The sequence below is a fragment of the Emys orbicularis genome, chromosome 6 (assembly GCF_028017835.1).
Source record: "Emys orbicularis isolate rEmyOrb1 chromosome 6, rEmyOrb1.hap1, whole genome shotgun sequence".
NCBI classification, from domain to species: domain Eukaryota; kingdom Metazoa; phylum Chordata; order Testudines; family Emydidae; genus Emys; species Emys orbicularis.
In genome coordinates, this window is record NC_088688.1 from 51,229,667 (window position 1) to 51,257,436 (window position 27,770).

Consider the following 27,770-nt stretch of genomic DNA (forward strand, 5'->3'; position numbering starts at 1 on the left):
CTAGCTGCTACAGCAAAGGGCCCTTTATAAATGCAGAACATAATAATCAGATCTATTACAATTACTACCAGGTGGCAGGGTCACCCGGGGGGGAGGGAGGGGCAAGTGGGGCAATTTGCAACCTTTTTTTATGGAAGGGGCCCCCAAAATTGCTTTGCCCCAGGCCCCCTGAATCCTCTGGGTGGCCCTGGTAAATCTTCAAATCTGCTTTTTCGCAGACAATATTTTTTGCTTTATTTCTACTCCTAATGGCTGAGTACTGTGGAGCCAATAGATCATTTTGGCCAGTTCTCGAGGCTATATATCAGTTATAAGAAATCTGAAGCTCTGGATATATCGCTACTTTCACTTTTCTTCAGACTTTCCTCTTTGTTGGGCCCAAAACTCAGCCAGGCAGGCCTGCAAGTCCCCTCGAAGCACCACTCGGAGCATAATCAGAACATTTATCCTCTGATAAAAACCTTTAAAGATACAATGAATCACTGGAAAAGCCTCTCGTTTTCCTTAAGTGCATCTATACACCTAATTAAAATGGTACCACATCCACCTGTTTTATATCATCTCCCACTATTTCCTATTCTATTCTCTGTGAGGGATATTAAGAAAATGAACAGTTCACAGAGTTTATTTGGATTAGAAAAGACAAGAATTACTCTAAAAAAACATGAAATTTCTTTGGCATTTAGGAGGCTATGACTATGAGCTTCCTGATCTCTGACATTACATTCAGCTGTGTCACACTGTGAATTGGTCACACAGCATAAACATGTTTAATTAGAGCAGACTATGACTGAGTGAACTGCTCTGCCTTGCTTCTTGCACTGTGAATATACACTATTAGCCTATACGATTAAAGTTGAACCCTTTACTATACACCATGTTTAGGGCATGGAAACTTGCTCACTCTCATACAGGATAACCTCTGGCCCACCCCCTTCTTTTGTCAATCCATGGCAATCCCAATTTTAATCCAGAAGAAAGTGATAGCATCTGAAAAGATTAGTTAACAGCAGAGTCAAATAGTGCTAGAAAAAAAATATTGAGTTGCTCTTACAAGTAATGTTTGTCCCATTGCCTGCGGAGTCTGAAGTCAGACAAAAGGAAGAAAGCTAGATTTGATGGTATCCTCACTTGCATTTCTACCTTGACAGACAAGGTATCACTCTCCTCATGTGTGAATATTTTTATCTGAAACGAATGAACAGCATTTTAAAAATACAGAATGAAGAACATAAATGGACAACTTCACCAGCTTTTCACTTGGCAAGAGAACATGCAACATTTGTCTGACAGGCAGTGAGATGCAGATGAGTATTTAAGATTAGTTTCTAAATCATTTTTACATTAAAAAGTATACATTTATGAAGAAAAGGATAATACATGATGGTGTGAAATAGTACTAAGGGGTTTAATTTCATAAATTGGGGGTAGTTGAATTGCTCATGAGTGATAAGCATCAATACAATCTCACATCCCACGTCACCATGTAGTCTGTATAAGCCAGTTATAGTATTGAAAAGCTGTTTCACAAACGTTTTAAATTTTTTTGGTATTTCTCTACTGCGGAAGCCAGGCCAACTGTACATAGGGTTACCAGATAGCAACTGTGAAAAAAATGGGACGGGGATGGGGGGTAATAGGCGCCTATATAAGAAAAAGTCCTAAAAAACGGGACTGTCCCTTTAAAAACGGGACATCTGGTCACCCTAAACAGATCTCAGGGTGTTTGACAGAGCCCACTTCCTGTGTGATTTCCACAAACACTAGGACACCCTATTCTGGTACAGAAAAAAAGCCTCTTCATTAAGGCCCCCAGATGCTCAGGCCACCTATTCAAAACAAAGGGCCAAATCCTGGGCCCTCTCAAAAATCCCTTGTGTTCCACTCAAGTGCAGGGACCTAGGATATTGGACTTAAAAGTCATGACATTTTTATATATCGAAAAGCTGTTATTGGCCCAGAATTCCATCTTGTCCCTGGGCATTGAGCAGGTAAAAATATTGGAAATATTGAGGGGGGGGGACGGGGGACAAATACCTGAGCACCTTTCAGTAGTGTATGAAGCCACATGGCTAATGCCTGACATGTATTGTTTGTTCTCGCTCTCATCCTCTCTCCAGGAGGAGAACTGTGTGCGCAGTGGAGTATTTTGTTCCAGTAAGGTTTTGCTTTTGTTTTTCTTTAAATGTACATGTTGCTCTGGGTTTGTATTAGAGCTCTCCACACAGAGACTTAGTGCGCATCAGGCAGTGTATTGCAGATTCACACCCCAACTCTAAGTGTCCATGTGGACAAGCCCTTAGAGAAGCCAGGTGGAAGAAGTACTCAGACTAAATGTTTACTGTTAGGAGTATGTACTGTGCCTTTAAGAGCAGAGCACATGTTAGAGGGAAATAGACTGGGGTTAGTGAGAAGGGGTTGGAGGCAGTCTAGTGGCAGCTCCACCAGACACACAGTTAGGAGCTCATGGCTCTCCTTTAGCTTAGGTAACTCAGTTTTAATAGGGTTACCATCCGTCCGTATTCCCCGGACATGTCCGGCTTTTGCGTCTCTAAATAGCCGTCCGGGAGGAATTGGTAACAAGGTTAAAATGTCCCGGGTTTTTTTCTCCCTCGCCTCCCTCCCTCCCTTCCATGCAGAGTGCGGCTGCTGATTGGGCGGCTGGGCCGATTGAGCTGCTCCCATTGGCCTCCAGCAGCCAGAGCCCTCCCCTGCTCCCCCCTCCCTCTGTCTGCAGCCCTGTGTAACACACAAACCGACCCACCGGGCAGCGTGTTTTGCAAACATGTGGAGCCAGAATGGTAAGGGGAGTCCGGGGGGGGGGGGCAGTCAGGGAGCGGGGGAGTGTTGGATGGGTCCCCGGCCTCCACCTGCCACCCCCCCCTTCGCGCGTCCCCCCCCCGTGGCCCCCTCCTTCCCTCCCTGTCCCTTGCCTGCTTGTACTGCCAGAGCCAGCAGCAACTGCTGTCTGCTGCCCCCGGGTCCTAGCGTCCCCCATCCACTAATGGGAAGACAGGCTGCCCTTACCCTGCCCTTCCACCCTAGCCCCGAGCCTCTCCAACGCCCCAAACCCCTCAGCCCCAGCCCTAGCCCTCATCCCCCTGCACCCTAATCCTCTGCCCCAGCCCTGAGCCCCCTCCTGCATCATGAACCCCTCATCCTCAGCCCCAAACCTCATCCCCCCGCACCCTAATCCTCTGCCCCAGCCCTGAGCCCCCTCCTGCATCATGAACCCCGCATCCTCAGACCCACAGCCCTCACCCCTGCATCCCCTCCTATCCCCAAACTCCCTCCCAAACCCCCTCCCCTTCCCACACACCCCCTTCTGTCCTCAAACTCCCTCCGAAAGCCTGCACCCCCTCCCTTTGCACCGCCTCCCACCCCAAACTCCATCCCAGAGCCTGCACCCCTCACCCCCTCCTGCACACCCACCCCCTGCCCCAGCCCAGAGCCTGCACCCAGCACCCAAACTCTATCCCAGAACCTGCACCCTGCACCCCTCCTGCACCCTAATCCCCAGCACAGGACCTGCACCCCAGACCTCCTCCCCCCACCCAACCCCCCTCCCAGAGCCTTAGGCAGGTCGGGGGGGTGGGTCTGGGCACCACCAAAATTTCTACAACCCTGCCACCCATGCGAGTGGATAAGGGTCGGGGCAGTCAGGGGACAGGTAGGGTCCTAGGGGGGGCAGTTAGGGTGGGGGGTTCTCAGCAGGGGGCAGTCAGGGGACAAGAAGCAGGGAGGGCTGAGGTTCTGAGGGGGGCAGTCAGGGGGTGGGAAGTGGGAGGGAGTGGATGGGGCGGGGGCGGGGCTTCCCCCCCCAGTGTCCTCTTTTTTGATTGTGGAAATATGGTAACCCTAGTTTTCAACCTATGGTCCGTGGACCCCTGGGGGTCCACCGACTATGTCTAAGATGGCCAAAGGTGTTCACACCTCCATTAGAAATTTGTTAGGGGTCCACAAATGAAAAAAAGGTTAAAAACTACTGATCTAGGAGCTGTATCTTGAGAGGAAAGAACAGATGAATGAACAGTTTCCTTATAGACTAACAGGACTCTTACATTTTGACACTGGTGCTCTGGTAAATGTTGTTTCAGATATTAGTTTTAAAAGGTTAAAGAAAAAAACATGGGGAAAAAATGGTGAGCAAACAAGTTAAATTGAAAGTTTATAATGGGGAACTCATTCCTACTAGAGGTATGTGTGTACCAAGTGAAGGTAAAAGATATAACTGGCGCAAAAGTATTTTACTACTTTAGATGCATTGTCTGGATTCTAGCAGATTCCCTTATATGAGAGGAGCACTATATGGAAGATATTGCTTACTCAGATTACCGTTTGGTCTAAAATCTGCTCTAGAATCTTTCATAGAAATGTGCAGCAAATATTTGAGGGAATTGAAGGCACAGAAAGAAGCACAATAGAGGATCAGAATTACAGGTTAAAGAGAGCATTGGACAGGACTAAAGCAGAAAGCCTGAAGCTAAATAAACAAAAATGTAAATTCAGGCTCAGAGAAGTTAACCTATTTAGGAAAAAGGTTAACTGAATAAGGGGGATGTATTGATCTTACCAGAACACAAGATACAACAAATATGTTACATCCAGAAAATTAGGAGGGAGTACAGCGGTTCATAGGGATGACTAATTTTGTTGGTAAATTTAAACCTAATTTGGCTGCAGAAACCAGCAACCTCTGTGCACTCATGCAAAAGAATAACCAGTTGACAAAGGATGCTAACTTGGACAAAGAGTTTGGTAATTTAAAACAACTGATTCAGAAAACCCCTGTTCTAAGGTATTTTGACAGCAGGAGGCAGACCTAACTGTCCACTGATGCCTCCAAAGAAGGCATAGGGGCTGTGTTGCTACAAAAATATGATGAGCATTGGAGACCAAGGCATATGCATTCAGGGCTCTTGCAAAAACAGAATGCCACTATGCCCAAATTGAAAAGGAAGCTTTACCTCTGGTGCATGGTTGTAAAATATTTCATGTGTTTATTTTAGAAGACTGTTGCAGAAATAACATGGTTTATGGCCCCGGGGTAGCCTGCCACACAGACTACTTTGGATTTGGGAAGCCCAGGGCTTTTAGGGTCCAGAGCTCTGGAGCAGCCTGCACTTGGACTGCCTCAGATTTGGGGAGCCCACAGCTTCCAGGATTCATGCCTCCAGGGCTGCCTGCCAGATGAGGCTTCATTCCCTTTTCTTGGAGAATGTGACAGGGTGTATCAACCCCTTTGGACAGGCGGGGGTTAAGAAGCAACTCTGGGCTCAGGGGCCCCATCCCTCTGCCTGTGCTGAGCATGCTCAGGTTGGAGGTGGGGTTTAAAAGGCTGCCAGACATCTCACTCAGATGCTGGCAAGCCAGGGAGAAGGATGTGCTCTGGGATCTCCAGGGAAGGATGTGACCTGATTCCTCCACCAAGCCAGGGAATGGGGGGAGCTGCCGCTCCCAGAGACTGGGACCAGGGCCAGAAGCCCGGAAGGCAGCACTCCCCATGGATGAACGGAAGCCAGCTGGGATGCAGTACGAGGGACAGCCTCTGAGAGCCCTGGGTAGGAACCCGGTGGAATGGGAGGTCCTGGGTTTCCCTACCCCTTCTGTGAGCTGCACCCATGAAGTGGAGCAACAGCACATGTGGCAGAGCCATCCACCCAGTAGGCAAGGATGTTACTGGAGACAAACCATTGGGCATAACTGCTGCCTTGGGCTCTAACCGCCAGGCAGGAGATGCTGCCTCCCACTCACAGAGAATTTCAAAAAAATTGTTTTCCTTTCCTAATCAGAACTAAACCAGATTTTGAAATATCATAATCATTCATGAAACAGAATACACTTTGTCTGCCCAGTTCTAATGGTGAGCATGATCTGGCCCTCCAAATGTTACTGAAGTTGGCATGCAACTGTTCCACAATTCTGTACTTACATTATCCAGAGTGCTGGTTATTTCCCATCCACATTTTGTTGCCAGGACTGTCAGGGTGGCTACACTGCTGTAACTCAAGCATGCCTGAAATGTAAGATATATTATTAAAAATGAAGGGCTGATATAAAAGAGAATCTCATTTCTGTACCATAGTTACCCCAGAATCACAAACCAGGCAAATGTATTTTTTCCCTTAAGTCGTCTTCTTCCAGAAAACACAGTCCAGTAGTTTCTGAATTAAATACTTTCAATAGCTGGATTGTGTTTTCACATGGCTGATGGCAAAAGAACCCTAATTAAAAACACTAATTTGGGTTTCTTTGATGGATAAAATAGAGCAAAAAAAACCCTCTACTGCCAGAGAGACAATACTCCTCACCTATGAGGCTACTAAATGAATGGTATGCTTCAGTTTTCTTCTAAGTAATCAAAATCTGCTAGCAAATTAACCTCTTCACTGCTGTCAGATTGTGCACATATTTTGGCAGCTGCTTGAAAACAGAAGGTGCTATCAGAGGAGTGGATATCTGGACTGGATGCCTATTACTTGTGTTTGACAACACTGGATAGGTACATGTCCAGGATGGAGCTGATATTTGGAAGTGGTAAAAAGAGAATAAACAGTGCAAGAATCTTTAAAGACATGTTTCAATTTCATCTTAAAAAAATTGGATCATTCAGTTTGTTCAGATCTACTGTCTGTTTATATTTACTTCCCTGCAGAAAAAAATTTCTACATCCACAGAATTCAAACTCTGATAGTGACACACTCCAGTGCTGCCTCAGTCAATGGCAAATCATTTCCCACATTATACATGTCCAATTATTATTTATTTACTTTTAGATTTAATTATAAGGACCTAATACAACATCAAGGAACCAGTGGGGATTAAAAAAAAAAACTTTTGTACAGAACATTCTGCAATAAAATAACACTAGGGATTTGTATAAATACACAAAATAATGGAAATTCAGGGTCGGTATTGCTAATCCATCCTTAGTTCACCCCACTGTGCGTAAATATTGCTACACATACACTATACACATTTACCCACTCTTCAGACATTAGGTACAGCAGGTCAAGTTAAGATGCTAACTGTTTGGATCAGATCTTTAGAATTGTTTTGACATATCCAAAATGTCCATATGCACCTCTCAGACTATGCATGTGGATGAATTCAGATGATGTAAGTACCTGGTTGCTTGTATCCCAGAGATCAGAGGAGGGAGTGTCTTCCTTATTGGAAAGGATGTATTTTCTGAAATACATATTATGTATACAAAGAGGTCAAAACAAAACAAACAGTGTTCACTGTCTTCCGTCAGTGTACGACAACCACTTACATAGTATTCAGCATCTTCTGAATGCTTTACAAATATTAATTAATTAATCCTCACAACAACATAGTGAGTTAAGTAAGCATTAGCACCTCTTTTTCCCCCCAAAAAGGATGGGGAACACACAAGAAAGCCCAAATATTTCTTGACTTACTCAAATGAATAAGCTTTCGTGGGCTACAACCCACTTCTTCGGATGCATATAGAGTGAAACATATATTGAGGAGATATATATACACACATACAGAGAGCATGAACAGGTGGGAGTTGTCTTACCAACTCTGAGAGGCCAATTAAGTAAGAGAAAAAAAACTTTTGAAGTGATAATCAAGATAGCTCAGTACAGACAGTTTGATAAGAAGCAAGTGTGAAAATACTTACAAGGGGAGATAGATTCAATGTTTGTAATGGCTCAGCCATTCCCAGTCTTTATTTAATCCTGAGTTGATTGTGTCTAGTTTGCATATCAATTCCAGCTCAGCAGTCTCTCGTTGGAGTCTGTTTTTGAAGTTTTTCTGTTTTAAGATAGCCACCCGCAGGTCTGTCAAAGAATGGCCAGACAGGTTAAAGTGTTCTCCCACTGGTTTTTGAGTATTATGATTCCTGATGTCAGATTTGTGTCCATTAATTCTTTTGCGTAGAGAATTAATGGACACAAATCTGACAGACCTGCAGGTGGCTATCTTAAAACAGAAAAACTTCAAAAACAGACTCCAACGAGAGACTGCTGAGCTGGAATTGATATGCAAACTAGACACAATCAACTCAGGATTAAATAAAGACTGGGAATGGCTGAGCCATTACAAACATTGAATCTATCTCCCCTTGTAAGTATTTTCACACTTGCTTCTTATCAAACTGTCTGTACTGAGCTATCTTGATTATCACTTCAAAAGTTTTTTTTCTCTTACTTAATTGGCCTCTCAGAGTTGGTAAGACAACTCCCACCTGTTCATGCTCTCTGTGTGTGTGTATATATATCTCCTCAATATATGTTTCACTCTATATGCATCCGAAGAAGTGGGTTGTAGCCCACGAAAGCTTATGCTCTAATAAATTTGTTAGTCTCTAAGGTGCCACAAGTACTCCTGTTCTTTTTGCGGATACAGACTAACACGGCTGCTACTCTGAAACCTGTCAAATGAATAGTAGCCATTGATTTCAACATGACTTAGGCAAATAGGATCAGGTCCAGAAATGCTAAGTGCCAATAGCTATTGCATCTGAGAAGACTTAAAATAATGAGCACAGTATATGTAAAAAAAAAAAAAAAAAAAAAAAAAGTTCACTTCTGCCACACTGTGAAAGATAGTGCCAAGTTACCTTTGAAATTTATTCATACCTGGTTAGTCTAATTCTTCTGCGTGCAATAGCTCCATGATATCTTCTCAAACCATCCTTCACAAGAAGCAAAACAAAACAGAAATAATCTGGTTGAATTATGATACATTCTACTTCGATCATGTTGTGCAAATAAAAGACAATTAAGGATTATTTACCAAATGTAAAGTATGTTATTTAAACCTCTCTCCCCCAAAATAACTGCACTTATTACAATGGAATTTCCCCAAGTATGAACTTGATCAATTTTTTTTAATGTGATGTATCCCTTTACATAGCAAAAATAATCTAAGTACCAGTCTGGAGTATCCTAGTAGCATAGTGTTATTATATGGACTTTTGTACAGGAGCGATAGAGAAGTACAATGCTAAACATTCTGCACTTGCCAAAAGTGCCACCTTTTAGATAAAATATTAATCCAAGGAACCTTCTACACAGTGCTCAACATGGAAAGCAATATTTGAGGGATTTCTATACCGCTTTAGCACATGTCTGAATTGGAGAGAAGAGGGCAGTGCATTATGAAAAATTAGAAGTGAGCACTGCACAATAGGTTTGATCACCACCTCAAACTGACTATTCAGTCACTACTTTCTTCCATTGCTATTCCATTTAGAATAGAAATTTCAAAAGCAACTGAGTAATTTAGGAGCACAAATCCCACTGAATGTCAATGGGACTTGTGCTGTGTGACTTAGGTGCTTTTGAAAATACCACACCTAATCCTCTATTTTAGTCTGCTAGTCTGCATATTTTTTCTTCTTCAACTGCAGCAGAAAGAAGCTTCTTTTTTTATTTCTGCTTCAGAGCTGGTACTCTGTTCCTGTTAGAAAAAGGGTACTGGAGTTAATGCCCTGTGAGCTGCTGCTTAGTTGAAGCATTGCTTCTCTGGTTGAAGTTAAGGTGCCATAGCATTTTTTGGAAGAGTGGAGATAATGCTGCCATAGGAGTCAGTTTTCCCTTTTGAAACAAGATAGAGTTTAATGTGCAAGGTAGTGCGTTGGCTAGTGCGGAGTGCATATGACTCCTCATTTCCTTACAAAGTCATTACCCTACTAGTCATTAATTCACTATTTTAGTAGCTCTTTTATTCCTGCCCTGGTACTTTATGGAATTCTGTGATAAGAGAAAGAAAAAAGCGCTAACGAAAGATTACATCATAGCAGACTATTCAAAACAACAGTTTTATAGTCATGAAGGTTTAAAAGCTCAATGAACCACTTTAAGGGATCCATGTACTTGGGCTGGAATTTTCAAAGGAGCCAAAGGGAATTAGGCACTAACTCCCATTGAAATTCAATGGGACTTGGGTGCCGGACTCCAGCAACTTCCTTTACAAATCCCCAGGCTAGTTAGGAGTTGTTCAATTACCCTTCAAGCTTTCTCAAGTTCAGAATATCCTCTTGAGGAGGAGGAAGAGAAAGTGATTCAGTTTATAACCTTGTTTAGCTCTTCACTTCCCTGGAATGTCTGACAGTGATTGGCTGTGTGATATGCATTATTCTGGGTTGGACTATATAAGCCATCTCTATATTCATTCTCTCTCTTGTGTAAAGAGCTGACCTTTGTAGTGGGTTTGATTCTGGGAAAGGTGAGGAGCTCTCCTTTGTCATTTACAGCATTAAAAATCAGAAAAGCGCTGTTAATATGCCGCGCATGGCCTATGGTCCACTCCTCACAGTTGTAGGCCTCAACACGAACGCCAACCTCAACACTGAAAGAAGAATTTAAATGAATTATTTAACCACAACAGAATGACACAGAAGCAGCAATGAGCAGGGCCGGCTCCAGGCACCAGCTGAGCAAGCTCGTGCTTGGGGCGGCAGATTCTAAGGGGCAGCATTCCGTCCAATCCTAGGGTGGCATGGCTGCCCTTTTTTTCGGTTCACCGCTCCGGCCGCCCTGTAGGGGGCGGTGGCGCGGAGGAGGGGAGCGCCCTGCTGGGAGCGGGCTGCGCGCTCCGTCTGCCCCAGCCGGTGCCAGGTCTGCAGCAAGCCCGGCAGCCCGCGTCCTTCCCTCCCCGCCGACCTTCAATTCACCTGCAGGCGGGAGTGGTGTGGAGCCCTCCCAGCAGGCGGTGCGGTGGGAGGGGCCGAGTGGCGAGCGCCCCGGCTGAAGGAAGCCCTGGCCGCCCCCCTTCTTTCTCCCCCCCGCTAGCTGGGGCGCGCACTCCATTGCCTGGGGCACATCTGCAGCTAGTCCTGCTAGCCAGCGCGGCCGGGGGTGGCAGCCGCGAGCCGCCAAGTAAGTGGCACCGAAAGTTTGCACCCTGGTTCCGGCCGCCCTGCACGTGTTTTTTTTTTGTGTGTGCTTGGGGCGGCAAAAATGCCAGAGCCGGCCCTGGGCAATGAGACAAACATAATAACTAAAGCTGTTACACACTTCTTGGGTACAGGGAACAACAGTGATAGAAATCTGAATATTTCGGATATATGAATAATTAATGATTAGTTTTCTATCTGGACACAGAGGCATATTTCAGCAGTGATGTAAAAGGTGGTGTAAGATAAATGTCAGAACTAAAATAGGCAGAAAATGAATTGAAGTAGCAAAGTAGTGTAGATGCTTAGATACCTAATGATGAGCAGAGTGTGGGAACTGGGGGCTGGGGGGGAAAGACTTGGGGGTGAGAGCAAACTTGCACTGATGGGCATTCAGATGCGCAAGACAAAGGTAACTCACAGCAAGCTGGTGTCCTGGGGGGACCATATTCAGCCCTTGATAGAAGGGAGTAGCAGTGGGAGTTACATCTATTGCCACCAGGACCCTATTTGCTCCAGAAATATCGACATGGCATAATATAAGCTGAAGTTCGAGGAGGGACTGCTGTAACTTATTCCCTCCTGCGGCTTTTCCTGTGGCACTTCCGCCTACCTTCTTAGGCCACAGCCTCTGGTCTGGCTGAGCAGTGCTTATCACAGGACCAGGGGTCGGGGTTGGGGCAAAGATGGGTTTAAGCGACTTTGACATTCCCCGTCCCAGGCTGGCTAAGGGACTGTCACTTCCCTGGTGTCATTTACTTATGCCTGACTGCAAGGAGTCATTCCAGTAGCTGGGGATCCCCCTGGCAAAGGGGTATTGCAACCATACACACCCTTCGCTAGGTTTCAGAAAGGGTGTCGTGGTGTAGGAGCCTCTATAGTAGCCTTAAGTCATTGGAGGTTTCCCCCACCATGGGGGGGATCCTCAGAAGGTAGGATCCACTGTGTTTAAGTCTGCTTTATCCCACAGGATGGGTACCAAACAGACTTACTGAATTCAAGCATCAGGCCCTTTCATTGTGCTAAATAAATGCCCATTAACACTCATATTCTGCCCAACTTAGAACCAGGTGCAATTTGTATAAAGACTTCTATGGCTGCTGCACCCATTTATTGCAGGCAGCATTTGGCTGGGCTTAACACCAGATGTCCTCACCCTCCCCTTCTTCCTCCCTCTTCCAAAACAAGAGTTTTGCAACCAGGAAGCAGCTGCTAGGGCCTGGACTCTGCAATAAGCTCCACACAGATAAAGCCCTGTACCCACATGGAGTACACTCCAGGATCAGGGTCCAAATGACTACAATGTCCCATTGGAGACTTGGAGTTCCATTGGATTGCTTAGCATTACACTTGTAATTAAGGTTTGCAGAACTGGGATATCAATCACTAGAGGGTACGGATGATCTTTTAGATTTGAATAAACAACAAACCAAGCTTCAAACTATTTTTTAAATGAGAAAAGCAGAGCTATTTTAAAAACATTTCTTCATTAAAAACCTGATAAGCAAAACCCCAATGAGGGTGGTGAGACAAGCACATAGATAGTTTTACCTTTTCTGAAATGTGTTGTTAACTATTGCTTTGAAGACAAGACGATCACCAACAGTGGAGGGTCCCCGGAATTTAAACATATCAACTGATTTCAAGGTGGGATATGAATGACAGAGACGGCTGAATGAGAAAGCAGGAGAGACACAAAACAGAATATATGGTCTTGTAATTCTTTTTTCTGTATTGGTACAGCCCAGAATTATTTGGCATACTTAAAGTAATGAGGTCGACACAAATTAGAAGTTCACAATGCAAGCCTAATTTAATCCCTAGACTTCTCATAAATGACAGCACGTTCAGCTATATAACAGCACAGAATCTGGGTCTCAAAATATAATACCACTTCTATTGTGCTGCTTCATTTGCAATGCACTTTACAAACATTTAACTAATTAAGCCTCTACTTGTAATAAATCTCATATTAGGCCAGATTATGAACCCCTTACTCTCATTCATTCAGTAGTACCTTACTTCTTAAAGAGCCCCACTCACTTCAACAGGGCTACTTTTGGAGTAAAATATTGTTCAGTGTGAGTAAAGAGTTCACAAACTGGTCCTATTCGAGTTAGTGAAACTTGCTCAGGGCCAAAGACAATGTATCTATGAAAGAACTTCAGTCCATACATCCTTTTTACCTCTGATAGTTTCTTCACATTTATCAGAAATTAATATAGTTTTGTGCAGTATATGATTATGTGAAACATAAATTAAAAATTCACTCAGCTGCAACCTGAATTAATTTGTAATGACACTAAGGAAATATGTCTTTTTTCTAAAAATTGCATGCAACTACTGAAGTTGAGTCTTGGAACTGAGTTTCTAAAAATGCAAAAAGACAGTTAGATGTACCACTGGCCATCTGCCCATGCAGAAATCCAAAGTTGAATGCCTAACTTTTAAAAATCAAGGCTTAAAGGTATATTCATTTAATATAAATTCTCTTATTATTTTTGTTTACCTCATCCTTCCATTCCCCATACCTTTCTGTTGTTTATTACACTCACTAGTCTCTCTTTTCTCAATTTAGGCCCTGATCCTGAAAACACTTAATCACATGCATTACTTTGCTCACCTGAGTTGTCCCATTGGAGCTTTGGAGCCCCACAGGATTACTCAGAATTGCACTTGTGATTAAGTAATTGCAGGATTGTGATTTTTAAGTTTGTAAATTCTTGTAGGGGGACTTTTCTATTGTTCTTCACAGCCCTAAGCCCCACTGGGGCTAATGCAGGATAAATAATAACAACAATGCAATTTATTTCCTGACTCTAAAGGGTCACATTCTGCCCTCATGAATGTGCAGGAAACGCCCATCAAATTCAGTGAGAAAAGCATACATATATGAATACAGAATTTCATCATACACATTTTTAGCCTAGAAATGACACAGTTTTGTAGTAGTCTCAGCTCTTAATTCAATTGCACTCTTTGTAAACTAATGTACCAGTATTGTTAAATGCACACAATTATCTGTTGCTAATTAATTGAATAGAGCATCTTTATAATAGACTAATACATTAAATGACTTTGTAATTTCATTAAACACAATTTGCTCTTCCTATTTAAAATGCTAAATGGGTATCTCATTTACAACACTCACAGTAAAGATACAACATTACCAAAAATACCAAGGGGACGAAAGGATGTGATTTTTTTAAAGGGGGATTTTTTCCTAAATATTAAGCTCTATTTTCCAAGAAAACAAAGCTCTGAATACTTCTATTGGTCATATAAAATATCAGAAAGGACAGCCCTGGTTCAAATGGATTTTCAATTACTGCAGTACTGTCTTTAAGCTGCTCAATTACTTTCACAATTTTTAGAAAGGAGACATAACCTTTTGAAAAACCTTTCTATGGGTGTTTTAAATTTATTCTTCAAGTATTGCTTTTTTCCCCTCCCCTCCGCATCCCCCGCTTTCCCCATCTCAGCCTGTGGCCATAGCAACTCTAACTGATACCTACAAAGGTCAGAGCTAATTGTTGCCTTACAAAAGGTTTGTAGCGAGGGCAGCTATTTCTCAAGCATAAAATACAAGCTCTGTTTCCATCCAATATTGTCTCTGCCATGAGCTATTATTCCTAAAAGTTTCAACCTGATAAATTATGTTCAATATTCATAGTTCCAAATAAACTATTTTAACTTTCAGGTTAGTTGTACATTGACATAGCCAAGGGAAGCAGAGCCTGATATTTTGGACCAGGTCTTGGGTACACTGGCGTAAATGAGGAGTAATTCCTTTGAAGTCAATGGAATTACACACTGATGTAAAATCAGTGTGTTTTCTAATTTTAATAAAATGAGCTGTTTATCTAAGAACTATAGAGAAACTAACTGGCTATGAATCAAAATTACATGAATAAGGAAAAGGAATGGCATTTACTTATTAAAGTAAAAAACAAACACATTGCTAGCATCCCTGCAATGAAGTAGGTCAGGTGGTGTGTGAGGGGAATTCTGATAGAAATTCAGGTCTCACATACAAAGAAGCTTTGTTTGTGTGGGAGACCAGTGTCAAGGCTGAGGTGATGGAACCCTCCAGCCTAAAGGCAGAAGGCAGAGCAGCTGCTCAGTTGGGCCATAGCCACTAATGAACCCACAGGGTGTAGCAATAATGCTTTGCACTTTTCATCTGTAGATCTCAAAGCACTTCACAAAGGATGCTGGGGAAGATTATTGCTCCCATTTTACAGATGTGGGAACTGAGAGACAGAGAAGTTACGTGACCTACCCAAGATAATATAGCGAGTCAATGGCTAGAATAGAACTCAGTTCTACTGACTCCCATGCCAGTGCCCATCCTCACTTCCTGGTAGTGGCTCTCACATTGTTCAGACCCACTGGCCACACTCAAGTTCATCTCTGCTATGCATAGGGGGCTGCAGACTGTCCTTGAGCAGCTGCTCCATTTTACGATTTCATTGATGCTGGGCCTGAAGATTTTACCATATACGGAAGGATATTCTTGTGGTCAAGGCACTGCACTAGCCATCAGGATCTGGGTTCTATTTCTAGCTCTGCTATTGACTTGCTTTGAAGCCTCAAGCAAATCACATAATCTCTCTGTCCCTCAGTTCGCCATCTGTAAAGAGGAGATAGCAATATTTCTCAGCAGTGTTGTGAAGCACTCAGATGTTCTGGAAATAAGTGCCATAGAAAAGCCTATATATAAATATGTAGACATCCCCTGCACCTCAATAGGAAGAAAGATCACAATAGAGTTTATTTTCACTTCTCATTTGTAACTAAACTCTGTGATGACCTTAACATTAAAATGGTGGATTTGGAGTACTTTTGATTTTCCACACAGCATGTCTTTTCCGAATCATATAGGAAGCCATCAGACAGAAAAGTACCTTGCTGAAATAGTAGCTACTGTCTCCATCCACGCCATAATCTGGCCACCAAATGTATTTCCATGATGGTTTGCATGAGGAGGCAGGACAAGTTCAATGCTCTGCACATGGGTTAGATCAGTTGAAATAGTATCTTCCTCTGTGTCACTTACATTATCTGAAACATGGTAACAATATATTAATGGGATAGTTAATTAAGTAGAGTTATTAGCTGTCCAAGAGGGGAATATACTCTTTCCCCATCACTGTAGGGATCTATCGGCTTTTGGTACAATTAAAAAAAAATGTCTGTTGCATTGCCATTTGGGAATGACCACCAAACCCACATCAGGGAGTGCCTGAAGCCAAAAAGCTTCTTCTTCTTTCAATAATAGCAACAGCCTGACGCTCTGCCAAGGTGCAAGGGCACCACAGCCTCTTGTCTGACAAGGGAGCAGAATGGAGAGAAACAGAACACCCTGGTGGCAGATCAAATTCTGTTGGGAGGGATGAGACGCTATCCTTCATACAAAACCTATGTTAAAAGCACACGTTCAGGGTATCAGACAGCTATGCAGCTCTCCTAATTGAAAATGTAGGCAATCTATGTATGCCAGTAAATTTTCATTATTACTCTTGCTTGCACTATTTAACCTGCAATGTGTTTTATAAGTAAGTAAAGTTTATTATATACTTTTGATATAAATGTCTTGCAGTACTAAAAATTGCTATACATGTGGATTTAAGGTTGTAGAAAATTATTGTATCGTGTTATACTGTATTACTTGCGAAATAGTGTGTGTTCATTAAATACTGTATTATAGTGAATAGCCATGCACTGGGGGCAGAGTTAGGGTTGTGTGCACATTAACTTTGCCAATTCATCTTTCAAGTGTTTAACCATACAACCTTAGCATTCTCTTATTGAAACTATTTCAATGGACTTACACATGTGTATTTTCACCATAAGTATGTAAACATACTCATAAATATGCATATTATACAAGGTCTTATTAAGAATCTAGGGATAAATTGAACTCTTGTGTAACTCAGTGAAGGTACATCAGGGATGAATTTGGCGCCCAGCAGCTTGTGCGTGATGACCAGGGCCGGCTCAAGCAAAAAAAGGGTGGCTGGACTGTTGAAGCAAAAAAAAAAAAACAGCAGCCGCAGGGAGCGCGTGGAGGGCGGTCAAGGCGGCTCGCAGGGGGATGAAGGGCGGCGCCTTGCAGCCGGGCCTCTCCCGGCCGAGCAGGCGGAGCCCCCAGGGGCTGCAGGAGGTGCTGGCTCAGCCGCTCCTTTAAAGCGGCTCGGCTGGGCCGGGCTGAGAGCAGCGCGGGAGGCGGAGGCCGGTGCAGGCGGCGGGGAATGGCGCGTCCCGGGGAGCCCAGCGGCATGGTGAGCGGCGGGGATCGCTAGTTCCTGCCCCCCCGGGCCGGGGTCCGTGGACCTGCAGGGCTGGGCTGGGACTGGCAGAGTGCAGGGAGCTGGCCAGGGGCTCCGGAGCTGCGGACCAGGCTGCCAAAGAAAAAAAAAAAAGAACCACGGCAGAGCGGCCAGAATGTGCCGCCCCAAGATTGGCCGGAATGCTGCCCCTTACAATGTGCTACCCCAGGCACATGCTTTCTCGTCTGGTGCCTGGAGCCGGCCCTGGTGATGACTTAAAGGTCACAGTCTTTTAGGTCTCAAGTCAGCAAGGTACTCAAGCATATGCATAACTTTAAGGATGTGAGTTGTCTTACTGAAGTCACTGCTTAAAGTTACATGTGGGCTAAGTACCTTGCTGAATCAGGGCCTTGACTGTGAGGTGCTCTGAATTTAAAAAAAAGTCTTTGTATTTTCAGTTACATCTTGATATAATAGTTTCAAGTATCAGATGTGTAAGTCATTCCAAGTATGCAACGACACCTGCACCACAGGATTTCATGAGACACGAATTATGTCTTTGGCTTCTGCCCTAGTAAACTGTGATTTACGATCATCAAATAGCCATTTGGATGTCTGATTACCTTGCACTTTGGACCTACTTAAGGAGTTGTATAACTTGCATTCACAAGACAAACTTCATTTTCTTGCTTGATGTATTTTGTATATATTTGGAAGCTAACAATCTTCACATATACTAATTTCATTTTTGATCCTATTTTACTTTCTATATGTCACTGTTGATGTTGAACTGGTGTGTTCAATTGTAGAAAATATCTAGACAATTTCCCTAATGCAGCTAGGGCCGTGGAGACTGAATGTTACCACACTCTGATTGCTCTTTGGTGGTCTTAGTTTTCTACCAGAAAGGGATCACCATGACAATGTAAAGTGTCCATCTTGAGTTCGCACAACCCAATTAAATTGTGACGGCAGGTATTATATTTATAATAGATGTTGTTTTTCTCTGTAGATAATTTATTTGTGACTGAAGTTCATAAACAGAGATGTGTACTTCATACTGTAAATACTAGAAAGTTTCTTAAACATTTGTGAATAATTTCATGTTTTTGGAAGGGAATACAGCGACTTCGATTCATGTCATTTCAGGACAGAGATAAGTTTGGGAAATAAAGGCAAATCTAGGTGAAGAAAGAAACCAGTTAGGCTTCAGTTTTTCCTTTTGGTCACGAGTGCTCTGCACTTTTCCTGCCAGGATTTAGATTACCATGCTGAAGAATTTTTCTTCTGTTTCTTGAGAGCAATCTCCTCACATGCACATAGTTCCTATTGATTTCTTGGAAAGTTATAGGCATCAAGCCAAATGGATTTCTCCTCCTATGTGTATCTTAACTGGTGCTATTGGACTTATTTCTCCAGTGCAAAATTCAGCTTGAAGTATGAATGAATTCTATAAAACCCTTAAAAAACAACAACCCTAAACCTGTAAAGTAAGGGTACATCTACACAAGGGGTTTAAGCCAATGTGCTTTTATGAGCCTCAGGTAACTCGCTGTATTCAAGTCATTCCAACAGTGTGCACACAGAATGCCTGTTCTGTTTTCAATCCGCATCATATGAACACATGGAGGCAGCTTTCTGCGAACTGAGGGCATGGCATTCTCTGGGGATAGCCCATGGTCCGTTGCTTTGCTGCGGAGCATTGTGCGTCCTGGGATTGTTTTCACTGTGAATTGTGGGAAGCCATGTTGGTTCACATTTTATAAAATCCCATATTTTCTCTATCTCTGCCCCATTGTCTCGCACTGTTTATAGTTGCTGTCAGCCAGCATAGACCACACCAATGCTGTGAGCCGCTGTGATGGCAGGCATGAATATGCACAGGCTGCTTGGGCTGTATTACAGCACTCAGAGCTAGATGAATTCTGCACTGGACTTAGAATCATAGAATATCAGGGTTGGAAGGGACCTCAGGAGGTCATCTAGTCCAACCCCCTGCTCAAAGCAGGACCAATTCCCAACTAAATCTTCCCAGCCAGGGCTTTGTCAAGCCTGACCTTAAAAACCTCTAAGGAAGGAGATTCCACCACCTCCCTAGGTAACCCCTTCCAGTGCTTCACCACCCTCCTAGTGAAAAAGTTTTTCCTAATATCCAACCTAAACCTCCCCCACTGCAACTTGAGACCATTACTCCTTGTTCTGTCATCTGGTATCACTGAGAACAGTCTAGATCCATCCTCTTTGGAACCCCCTTTCAGGTAGTTGAAAGCAGCTATCAAATCCCCCCCTCATTCTTCTCTTCTGCAGACTAAACAATCCCAGTTCCCTCAGCCTCTCCTCATAAGTCATGTGCTCCAGCCCCCTAATCCTTTTTGTTGCCCTCCGCTGGACTCTTTCCAATTTTTCCACATCCTTCTTGTAGTGTGGGGCCCAAAACTGGACACAGTACTCCAGATGAGGCCTCACCAATGTTGAATAGAGGGGAATGATCACATCCCTCGATCTGCTGGCAATGCCCCTACTTATACAGCCCAAAATGCCATTAGCCTTCTTGGCAACAAGGGCACACTGTTGACTCAGATCCAGCTTCTCGTCCACTGTAACCCCTAGGTCCTTTTCTGCAGAACTGCTGCCTAGCCATTCGGTCCCTAGTCTGTAGCAGTGTATGGGATTCTTCCGTCCTAAGTGCAGGACTCTGCACTTGTCCTTGTTGAACCTCATCAGGTTTCTTTTGGCCCAATCCTCTAATTTGTCAAAGTCCCTCTGTATCCTGTCCCTACCCTCCAGCGTATCTACCACTCCTACCAGTTTAGTGTCATCTGCAAACTTGCTGAGAGTGTAGTCCATGCCATCCGCCAGATCATTAATGAAGATATTGAACAAAACCGGCCCCAGGACCCCTTGGGACACTCCGCTTGATACCGGCTGCTAACTAGACATGGAGCCATTGATCACTACCCGTTGAGCCCGACGATCTAGCCAGTTTTCTATCCACCTGTCTCACCACCAAGCGGATGATGTGGGAGCAGGAGGATATTCTACGGCAGCAGCAGCAGCAGGATAATCTACTGTGGTGGCAGCAGGATGAGGCAGAAGAACAGGACGATGCAAAGCTGCTGAAACAAGAGGACCAGTTTCTGGATCGCCAACAAGCATTCAGTGCTATTTGGGACCCAGGAAACCAGTGTAGATTGATGGGAGAAGATCATTCGGCAGAGCTGAGATGACCAGCACTAGCAAGAGAACTTCAGGATGGGGAAGGCCCAGGACATTACTGATGGCTTTGCACACCTGGCATTCCCAAGCTATATGGGGCAACTTACAGAACACATGTACAGAATGGTGGTCAAGTGTGCCTTTGGCCTTTGAAAGGCAGAAGGTGCTGTTTATGGAATAGGTTGGAAGCAACAGGGAAAAAATGTTCCAACCATAATATCTGCTTGTTGTGTTCTGCACAATATTGCTGAGCGCAAGGGGTGGAGACTTGCTCAGAGGTTTGAACAGCCAGCAAGGTGTCCCACAGAAAACATAAATACTGAGAGGAATGTTGCCAGTGATGCCTACTGTTTGTATTCTGAGTCAGAGGCCTGCACATATGGTGGGGTGGAGTGGGTTGGGATGCAGCCACACTTTCCCTGGCCTCTGCAACACTGTCCTTGGCCACTGCCACAATCTTCTGGGAGAGATGCATTTCTTTCTCCTTCTGGGTCCTCATGTACAGCCTCTACCTCCTAGCCAGCCTGGTTTTCCCCTGTGATTCTGCCATTCTGACATCCTGTCCCACGTCTTCCTTTTTCTCTCCTTCAGGTTGGCCAGCCTGTCAGCAGTACACAGAGGCCCTGTCCTTGATGGTCTGGGAGTTGCAGGTGCTGTGATTGTGGGAGTAGGGGGGAAAAACAGTTGTTTGTTTGTGTCACAGACAAGTCATGACAGCTTTTTTTAGTAGGTATATGTGACCTTATCTCCCGCTGAGACTCTTACAATTTGGGGGGGAACCTCAGAGATGGTAAGTGGTGTGAATGTATGGAAGGTAAGATAGCTGCTTACATGCTGTTTGCCAGAAGCTGGGAATGAGCGACAGGGGATGGATCACTTGATGACTACCTGTTCTGTTCATTCCCTCTGGGGCACCTGGCACTGGCCACTGTCGGAAGACAGGATACTGGGCTAGACGGACCTTTCGTCTGACCTAGTAGGGCCATTCTTATGTTCTTATGAAGGTGCTGAATGCATCTGGATTTCAGTCTACTGTGTCTGCTTTCATGCTGTTAGGGATGGGATGAGTGGTTTGTTCCAGGTTTGTTTTTGCAGTTTTGTGTGCTGGATGCACTTCTACGGGAGTAGAGGTTTAAAGGGAGGCTCATGGGGGGCAGGATCTGGATAGTAATTCCTTCTGTATGACCATTAAGCTATCCTGACTCTTGATAATGTTACACTGAGGCAGGTGACTAGGAGGCAGAGATTGGTCTTATACAAAAAGGCAAAGGGCAGATCAGAGAAATACATTGTGAAGTTATTCACCAGGATGGTCCCCCCAGAAGTGCTGCAGGAATGAAGGGGGTGGAAAACTATATTGGGGGAGGGATGTGTGAAACAAAATTGAGCTATTTCTCAGTGTTAAGTTCAGCTATGTCTCCCCTGCGGACATGGAGAAAGTATAGAGAAAAACAGATAGAGTCCTGCAATGACTGTCAACTAGAATTCATGTTACAGAGCATTTTTACCTCAGTGAAGAATAGTATTTTTTTGTGCCTTCACCGAGCATGCAGTGTGCATTTATATCTCATGAAAACTACAAAAACTAACCAAAAGAAATTTCTTTTCCTGTAAGCCCTGTCTCAATAAACTGTTGAATTTTGCACAAATGAATGCTTTCGGTGTTTGAATCTGCTGCTGGAGGGGAGCAGAGAGGCACAGGGTACATTCTGTGATTGCACCATGCTGGTGGGTGCCATTTTGAAACAGAACAGAGAGACTGGGAGGAAGGCGGGGGCTCTTAGCTCACATCAGCCAACAATAATAATAAATAATACATTGTAAAGATAGCTGCTTACATGCTGTAGTTCCCTCCAGGGAACCTGACTCTTCAGTCCCGGCCCGGATTTCTGGATGGGACTTGGGCTCAGCCAATGGAAGGGTCCATTATAGCAAGGCAGGACTGAAGCTCACTTTCCAGCTGGTCATCATCAGGTTCCTGAGGCACAAAAAGATCCTGGCTCTCAGGGGGCATCCTCCTGCTCAGCCACCAGTGGGTCAAGCCAGTCATCCTTGGTGCGGGGAAAGAGTGTGGGCAGCATCTTGGACGGGTTGTACTATAATTGTATAGAATCGTGTCCAGTTCATCAAAAAACGGTCAGGTCACATGTCTTCTAACAGATTGTCTCCTCTTATCCCTCGTTCCAATGCACTTTTTTCTGAGCTGCTTGTTCTTTATCCAGTCGGCGTCCCAGTCATGACCCCTTTAGGACATCTGCTTTGCAATGTCCACACAAAGGTCCTAATACCTGTGGCACGCCACAAGAGCTTCCTGAGCTAACGCTTCTCCCCAGGTGGCTGTGAGATCCAGGATCTCAGCACAGCTCCAGGCAGCTGGGTGAGGCATGTTGTGGGGCTTCTGCAGTGCTATGTGGTTGTATTGCCAAAATAATGATATACTGGGATCGATGAGCAAAGTGGCAAAATTTGGTTCTGTGCCAGCTTTTAACGGGGGGGAAGGGTCATCCTGGAAACTTATGGACAATAGGGAAGTGAGGTCACACAAATAAAAGGACAGGTCAGTAACAGTTGACCTGCAAAGCACTGTGGGAGAGCCATTGAAAGCATAAAAGTGGTGCACAGTGATTGCATGCGCATGAACAAAAGATCTAACTGTAATTCAATTTGAAGTATATCTAGTCCACTTTGCAAGAGTTCCCAATAAACGCGGAGTTAATTCACAGTAATGGGTTGCATCGTCTGTATGCAAGGTTTTCAAACCAGATTAACTCAATTTGATGAAGGGCAAACCCTAAGTGAAAAGTAAATGTGAAACAATGATCAACTCACACTTTGGCCCTGATCCTGCAACCTTACACCTGGAATCCCTGCAGGACAGAAGGACAGAGAGAACCACCATGGAGATTTGCTGTCCCCCACACCCTCACAAACCTGGCCCTTGCTAGCCTCTGGAGTCTTATCCTCAAAGGTTTTTATTTGGTTTTGGTCCCCTCCATTTGCCCATAATTACTGGTTGTGTCTGCTTTACTGACCACAGTGACCATCTTCCATATTACTCTCTTGCATTAGGGTCTCAAAGACATGTTCATGGTCCAGTCGTATTCTTCTTCTCTCAATAGCCAGACTATGTTCCAGATGATCTTGTGGAGACTGAAGCTTGACTGGTTTTAAGTTAACCTACACAAATGAAAAGAAGCTCTCATGTGATTGTATAATCATATCTAAGTGTGCTCTGAATCGCACTTTGAGTCAATGCCATTTAAAAAGTACGCTGGCATCAGCATCCTCTAGAACTCTTTACTGTAATTTCTGCAGTACAGCAAGTCATATTACTACAGATAAGGAAAGAGTTAAAGTTCAAGTGATTATGCAATATCTAGGTTTTCACTTTTAGTCCTGAGCCATTTGCCAAAATTCAATGACAAGGTGTTTTTGTTTTGAGAAACTAAAAATCCAAGAAACTCACCAAACCCTATTTTGTTTAAAATGCTTCACAGAAAACAAAACTGGAAATGCATTTTCAAATTAGTCTGAGGAGTTAATATTGTGTGTTGTGTCCCAGGCGCACATTTGCACCCCTGCCACTACTTGCGCTTGGATATGCTCCTTTGCAAATGCCATAGCAGCACACTTTTACAGGCTGTTTTCCCAACACTCTTCTTCTGCATGTGAAGCCCTTCTGCCCCCAGTGTATTTCCCTTTTCACACACAAAGCATGTGCAAATTCCATTTATGCCTGGCCCTATCCGTAGAATTGGTCAGTTTAGTGGCACAAACGGTTTGAAAATCTAGCCCATTGGCTTTTGAACAATGTTATCTAAACAGGGGACAGACAAAAACAGCTGAGTTGCAAGGAACAGCTGCTTTCTGTATCCACACCTATTCTCTGGTCCCTTCCACCTAGGCCCAGAAGCTTCAACAAGAACAGAGCCAACACCCTGCTGCTCCATGTGAGTGACAGTGGTTCCACTGTACCTCCACCCCAAATCCTCTTGTCGACTTAGAGGCTTAAACTTAGAGACTTTGTCAGGAACCTGGTGTGTTTCTAGCCACCAGCCACTACATATGGCCAAAACCGCCTCTCCCCTGGACCTACGTCAGCAGGGCATGGGGCTACACCAGTTTTACCCCCTTTCATGTTCTCTCTCTCAGCCTTGCCCTCTCCCTTTCTAAACAACTCTGCCACCTTTTCCTGGAGGGATGTTAGTATCACCAATCCCTGCTAACACTTCTCTGCCTTTGATTCTTTTCTCAAACCACCTCCTTTCCTCCACTTCCATCCCTGCTCAGAATCTTGCCAATTTTTTCTTAAAACAAAATTGTCCTCCCTCCCAGCAGAGTTAGGTAGTCATAGGGTTACCATATGTCTGGGGTTTCCCAGACATTGCCTCTTTTTTGATCCTCCACCTTCTGTCTGGGCGGATTTTTCAAATAAGAGGCAATGTCCACATTTTTTGTGGGGCAGATGTTGCAACTCAGAAAGAGAGCCCCAATTGGTCCCTCCCCTGCATCGACATCTGACTAGTCCCTCGCAGCTGCCAGATCCCATGCTGCCAGCTCTGGGGAGAGGGAGAGCCCTGCAGGGAGGTGTTGACTGATGGCTGTCGCTGTGTCCTGGGTCTGAGCCAGACCCAGCAGTGACACTGCCCCCTACCTCAAGAATGAGAACACAGGTACCCCCTCCAGCACCCCATGTTCCCCCTCCAGCACCCCCCAAATACCACTCCCAGTACACATACACACACCTCTTCCAGCACCCCGCCCCAGGTTCCTGCTCCAGCACCCCACCCCAGATTTGACACTGCCCCCTACCTCAAGAATGAGAACAAAGCTACCCCCTCCAGCACCCCAGGTTCCCCCACCAACACCCCCCAAATACCACTCCCAATACACATACACCCACCTCTTCCAGCACCCCCCAGGTTCCTGCTCCAGCACCTCCCAAATACCACTCCCAGTATACATACACACACCTCTTCCAGCATCCCCCAGGTGCTCCCTCCAGCACCTCTCAAATACCCTTCAGTACACACACACACACACACCCTTCCAGCACTCCCCAACTGTAGCCCCTCCCAGCTCTTCCCCCCCCCCCCCCCCAGCAGTGTCCTCTTTTTGGGAACCTTAAACATGGTAACCCTAGGTAGTCATTCTTCCCTCTTCCCAAACTTGTCCACAAAGCAACAACAACAAAAGTCTAATAAATAAGTGGGCTTTTAAAAAGGTATAAAAAGTTATAGTTGTTTGCTCCAAATGCTGAAATTCTGATGGATTTTGAACTGAGGTGTCCTGCTTGAACGACTGCCCATTGAAGCTGATCTTAGTTAATCATCACCAGTTTCATCCTGAAATGACCCGTTTGGAATGCTGAGCTAAAGATGCATGAGCTAAGGGGTTGGGCACAGGATCAAGCCAATAATAAATAATAATACAGACCATTTATATAGTACTTTAATGTTCAAACATTAACCAATTAATTTAGCCTCTAACCTTTCTCAGGCATTTTATGTTTGGAAATATCTGTTTTACCAACTCTGTCAGTAAAGTTGGGATAAAGATGCCAATTCTAGTAAGGAAGAACTTGCAAAAATTAAAAAGTAAGGACCTATAAAGTGGCAGAAAAATAGCCTGTCATGAGGCCACAGAGAAGGTCTTTAAAATCTTCTTACAGTCTGGACTTCACATTATTTTTCTGCCCTCATGTGAAATGAGTGGATAATATCGTGTGTGTGTGTGTGTGTGTGTGTGTGTGTGTGTGTGTGTGTGTGTGTGTGTGTGTGTGTGTGTGTGTGTCAGTTTCACAATAATCAAACAAGAGACATTTCACAAAAAATCTCTTTCCATGCCAAGATTTCTCTGAATTAAATGAGATACCTTTTCATCACCAACTGGTCTTATTACATATGTAGAGAAAGCCACACTAATAAGTTTCTGAACACTAGTCAAGATATCCTGTACTGTAACCTTGACACCAACCTAAAAAGAAAAAGAAAGTTACCACATTGTTAATTTCTAGATAAGACATCAAGTCACAACACTTGCAGAATTAAATGTTGTCTTGAGCTTACATCTTAAAGGAGTAGAATGCACAGATTTTTCACTATGGCCCTAGTATCATCAATACACTTCATGAATATTTAAAACCATGGCAACATATCTGTAAACAGAGGCTTAGTAGCACCTCTAAAAATAGTACAGACATTTACATTTGGCTTTATGAACTATTACTTCCATTTACTTATGTGCCATTTCAGTACCCTGCTTGAATCTTTAGAAGCAGTAGGACTTGCATCAGCAAAAATCTGTACAAGTCTATAAAATACAATGTGAAGTGAATGACTAGTGAAATACTTTACTAGTTCATCTGAAACAGACATGACATGCATCACATCTTTGGTCTTTAGGATTTTTAGAACACTTTGGAATACATTCTCTCATTGATGCATTCACATCACTCCCATTAAAGCTAATGGAAATTGCATAGGGGCACAGAGAGGAGAAGAGACCGCTTGAGGTTCAGTTCTGATTTCAGGTAAGTGACTGAGCAATGCATTGCCATGTCTTTTACAGCACAAGCAATAAGTGGTATTGACACATCTGAGATAAGGATCTTTGTATCATGTATTTCAAAAACATTAAGAAATCCACCTATTCTGTGAGCCTTTCTAGCCATGGACCCTGATACAAAGCCTATTGAGGTCAATGGGCCTTGGAGTGGGCCAATATTGACTATCTACCCCACTTTGTATTTTGTTTTGTATTATAATGCCTTTAGACCTTAACCTCTTCAGGGGACCTTATGTTAGTCTGGCATAGTTCACTCATAGGACAGCAATGTGCTATAGAAATATAAAAATCATTTAGTTGCAGTTGTTTCATATAATGATGATGCACATTATTTAAGAGTCTTCATTAAGCCCCTTCTGAAATTAACAATAGTAAAGTTACAGTGGTAGAATCTTGTTCCATTATTTTTCTCCTCCTGCCTCTCTGTGCAGCAATTTGTTAAAGAAATAATTATAAAAATGAGAAATTAATATCACTTACTTCCATGCTAGTAGTGAATGCTCGGTTTACCTTTGCTTTGATGATGATAATTTGTCCAACTCTGTTAAGACAAGTGTCATCTCATTAAGTTGCACAATTATTACATGAACTGCACTATGATCCAAAACCCACTGAAGTCAACAGGGGCCCTTCCATTGACTCCAATGGGCTTTGGGTCGGGCTGTATAAACATTTGTCATTCCAGTGATCCATCTGTGTAACATAATGGAATACCACCAATGGTAATCAATATTACATGCCAATGCACTTTTTACTGATAATGCACAAGGCCAGTAAATTATGTGCAAAAACAACAAGTATTTAATTGTAGAAGTTCTTCTCAAATCAAACTTTACTGGGAA

General features: G+C 43.8%; 1 protein-coding gene across 1 annotated transcript in view; it reads right to left on the reverse strand.

Moving 5' to 3' along the window:
- Nucleotides 1-27,770, reverse strand: part of ACOT12 (acyl-CoA thioesterase 12) — a 43,341-nt gene that overhangs the window by 5,993 nt on the left and 9,578 nt on the right. The window contains exons 3-12 of the mRNA XM_065406757.1: nucleotides 27,409-27,469; nucleotides 26,236-26,337; nucleotides 23,394-23,538; nucleotides 15,781-15,937; nucleotides 12,425-12,544; nucleotides 10,176-10,326; nucleotides 8,613-8,668; nucleotides 7,128-7,191; nucleotides 5,933-6,016; nucleotides 1,055-1,188 (exon numbers count right to left, since the gene is read on the reverse strand). Of these exons, the coding sequence (XP_065262829.1) occupies nucleotides 1,055-1,188; nucleotides 5,933-6,016; nucleotides 7,128-7,191; nucleotides 8,613-8,668; nucleotides 10,176-10,326; nucleotides 12,425-12,544; nucleotides 15,781-15,937; nucleotides 23,394-23,538; nucleotides 26,236-26,337; nucleotides 27,409-27,469 (1,074 nt within the window). The remainder of the gene's footprint in view (nucleotides 1-1,054; nucleotides 1,189-5,932; nucleotides 6,017-7,127; nucleotides 7,192-8,612; nucleotides 8,669-10,175; nucleotides 10,327-12,424; nucleotides 12,545-15,780; nucleotides 15,938-23,393; nucleotides 23,539-26,235; nucleotides 26,338-27,408; nucleotides 27,470-27,770) is intronic.